The sequence below is a fragment of the Hoplias malabaricus genome, chromosome 14 (genome assembly GCF_029633855.1).
Source record: "Hoplias malabaricus isolate fHopMal1 chromosome 14, fHopMal1.hap1, whole genome shotgun sequence".
Classification (NCBI taxonomy): Eukaryota; Metazoa; Chordata; class Actinopteri; order Characiformes; family Erythrinidae; genus Hoplias; species Hoplias malabaricus.
The window spans coordinates 39,045,139-39,047,638 of NC_089813.1; the positions used below are offsets into that span (position 1 = coordinate 39,045,139).

At 43.3% G+C, this 2,500-nt stretch overlaps 1 protein-coding gene across 1 annotated transcript in view; it reads left to right on the forward strand.

The window, feature by feature from the left end:
• Window positions 1-2,500, forward strand: part of csnk1g2b (casein kinase 1, gamma 2b) — a 56,060-nt gene that overhangs the window by 41,928 nt on the left and 11,632 nt on the right. The window contains exon 7 of the mRNA XM_066643520.1: window positions 2,269-2,353. Within this exon, the coding sequence (XP_066499617.1) occupies window positions 2,269-2,353 (85 nt within the window). The remainder of the gene's footprint in view (window positions 1-2,268; window positions 2,354-2,500) is intronic.

Consider the following 2,500-nt stretch of genomic DNA (forward strand, 5'->3'; position numbering starts at 1 on the left):
CATTTTAGCACGTCAGAGTTGCCGTCTTGTTTCTTTTCCCTGGTGGAAATTACGTTTATTACTGTAATACTGTCCTTTTCTTATTGTTTAGTGTATGTACTGCTGCGTTCTTGTTATTGTTTACATGTGATATATATCACGCCACACCGTGACACTAATAAGTTGGTAACTCCAGGGCTCTCTGATCCTTTGAAGCAAGCGGAATAACTTCCTGGAATTAATCACGCCACTGTTTTGCTCAAGTTCTAACATGTATGACCCGAACTAAAGGCCTGGCTCCAGCAGACAGGTTTTCCATTGGTATGATTTGTAGTTGGAAAATACTGTAGAAACATTGTCAGTGCGACCCAGGACTGACCCAGACTAAGATTAGGGCTGGACAATAGTTCAATATCAATATATTGAACTATATATTGATGTCACACCATGTTTCATGGGTAAATTAAGAGCTGTACATGTAGATATTTTGGCACATTTTATAGGGTCAAATTAATCAGGAAACTTATTTAACACTGATACAACATTAAACAGTTTTTATTTTCTGGTCACCTCGTGGTATTACCACCAGTATCCATCAGATGGCAACATAAAGCTACACGTTCACTCCCACTGAATGTCCTGTATCGTGAGTAATGTCTGCAATAGTGAATAGGTGGCTATTTCGAACATGCCTCAGTTTACACGAGGAAACACATTAGGGCTGGCACTGCAGCCTTTTACAGTTAGAAAATAAATAAAACGCCTTAAAGGCTAAGCACCACTTAATGGACCTCCATGAATATTCCACATTATTGTAGTCACTGACAGATATAAGTATGAATTAAAATGAAAACAGCAGCTTAATTTGCTTTAAAACTGACAATTTTATTAAATTGACGGAAAAACCCGAGCTCTCTACGGAAATTCTCGAACGCGACCGTGACGTCACTGGTGGACAACAGCTGAACAACGCCGCGGTAAAACACCGTTATGACTGACTGTTATGACAGTATCTAGCTAAATACCCAACATTATTCATGACAATAGCCTAGCAATAAGCTAAACTCAAATGTAGAGGTACCGTTATTCTTGTAAATGTGATCGAAGTCGAACTCGAATTCATCCGACACTATAAACCTCCGTAATGCAGCTACGTAGCCGAGTATAATCTGAGACACCGAGTTTAGCGAGTCAAGCTAACGTTAACTAACACCAACTAAAACAGGCGAAGTGAGTGTCCTTACCCTGTTTACCTCCATGTTACAGAGGCTCTTGAACACCTTTCGTTGGTGTCCTTACATGCCCATATTGTTGGAAAAGCGCCAGTGAAATGAGCTACAGATAACGGAGTGAGCGGATGGTCCTTTCCAAAGTGCCCGTTTAAAGTGGACAAATTGAGTCCATTTTCTGGATATTTTGGGATCTTTGGGCCATTTGTTCACAGATGTCCCACTGTACATTGAATGATTGCAGCCAAAAACAACACACCTTTTCGTCATTTTGCATTAAATTAAGTGCAGCTTCTAGAGTTGTTGTCCACCATCTACGTCACAGGCAAGACGCCTATTAGAGTTTCCCAACACCGCTGAGGGGGGGACCAACGGTGTTTTAAACCTTATTCCTTCAATTAATAAGAAATAACCTGTTTTCTGACGATCAATAAACACAAGTTAGGAACTCAAACTCCACTGGATTTATTTGTTTGACACTTTCATATCGCTGCTGCTTAGCCTTTAACACGAGTCTGTCAGAGCAGTCTGGGTGGTTTTAATTATATTGTAATTGCTCAAAAGAGGTGCTACTGTGCAGAAAACCTGACGCTGAATGCTCTGATGTTCAGAGACTGGACAAACCGTCTGCAACGAGGACAGCTAAAGTAATGCTGGTATGATGTGATAGAAAATGTCCCTCCTTTTCCCTTTTAGTAGTGTGCCACTTGACCGCCCTAAATACAAACTGTCCATACACTTTATTTACCTCTACTCTGTATACATTCGAACCACGGGAATAGAACTGATGCAGCTTGTTTTCATCTGGCACTTTTCTAAGTGGATCACAGTTGTGCAGGACCCTTGGTTCTCTCTGAGGAGTTCTCACGCGGGAGGAGATGAGCTTAGCTCGAGGCGTGGAGTGGGCCTGGATTTGGTGTGTTCCTCCCCCCTCTGCGCCGTGTGCTGGTTCTTCCCCACAGTCCTGTGTGTGTGTGTGTGTGTGTGTTGTGTGGGGATTTGGTTGTGTGCTGCGTGGGCAGTGGGTTATTTACGGGTGTGTGTTTTGTTTTTCCTGCAGGCGGACACACTGAAGGAGCGCTATCAGAAAATCGGAGACACGAAGCGGGCGACACCGATCGAAATTCTCTGTGAGACTTTCCCAGGTTTGTTCAGATCTGCTCTTGACTGATGAAACACTTTAATGACGGCGGGGTGGGGGAGGGGCACTGCGTCCTCTTACTGGGGTCACGCTGAGGAGTGTGCTGTGTTCTCCCTCCGTCTGTGTGGGTTTACTCCAGTTCCTCTGGTTT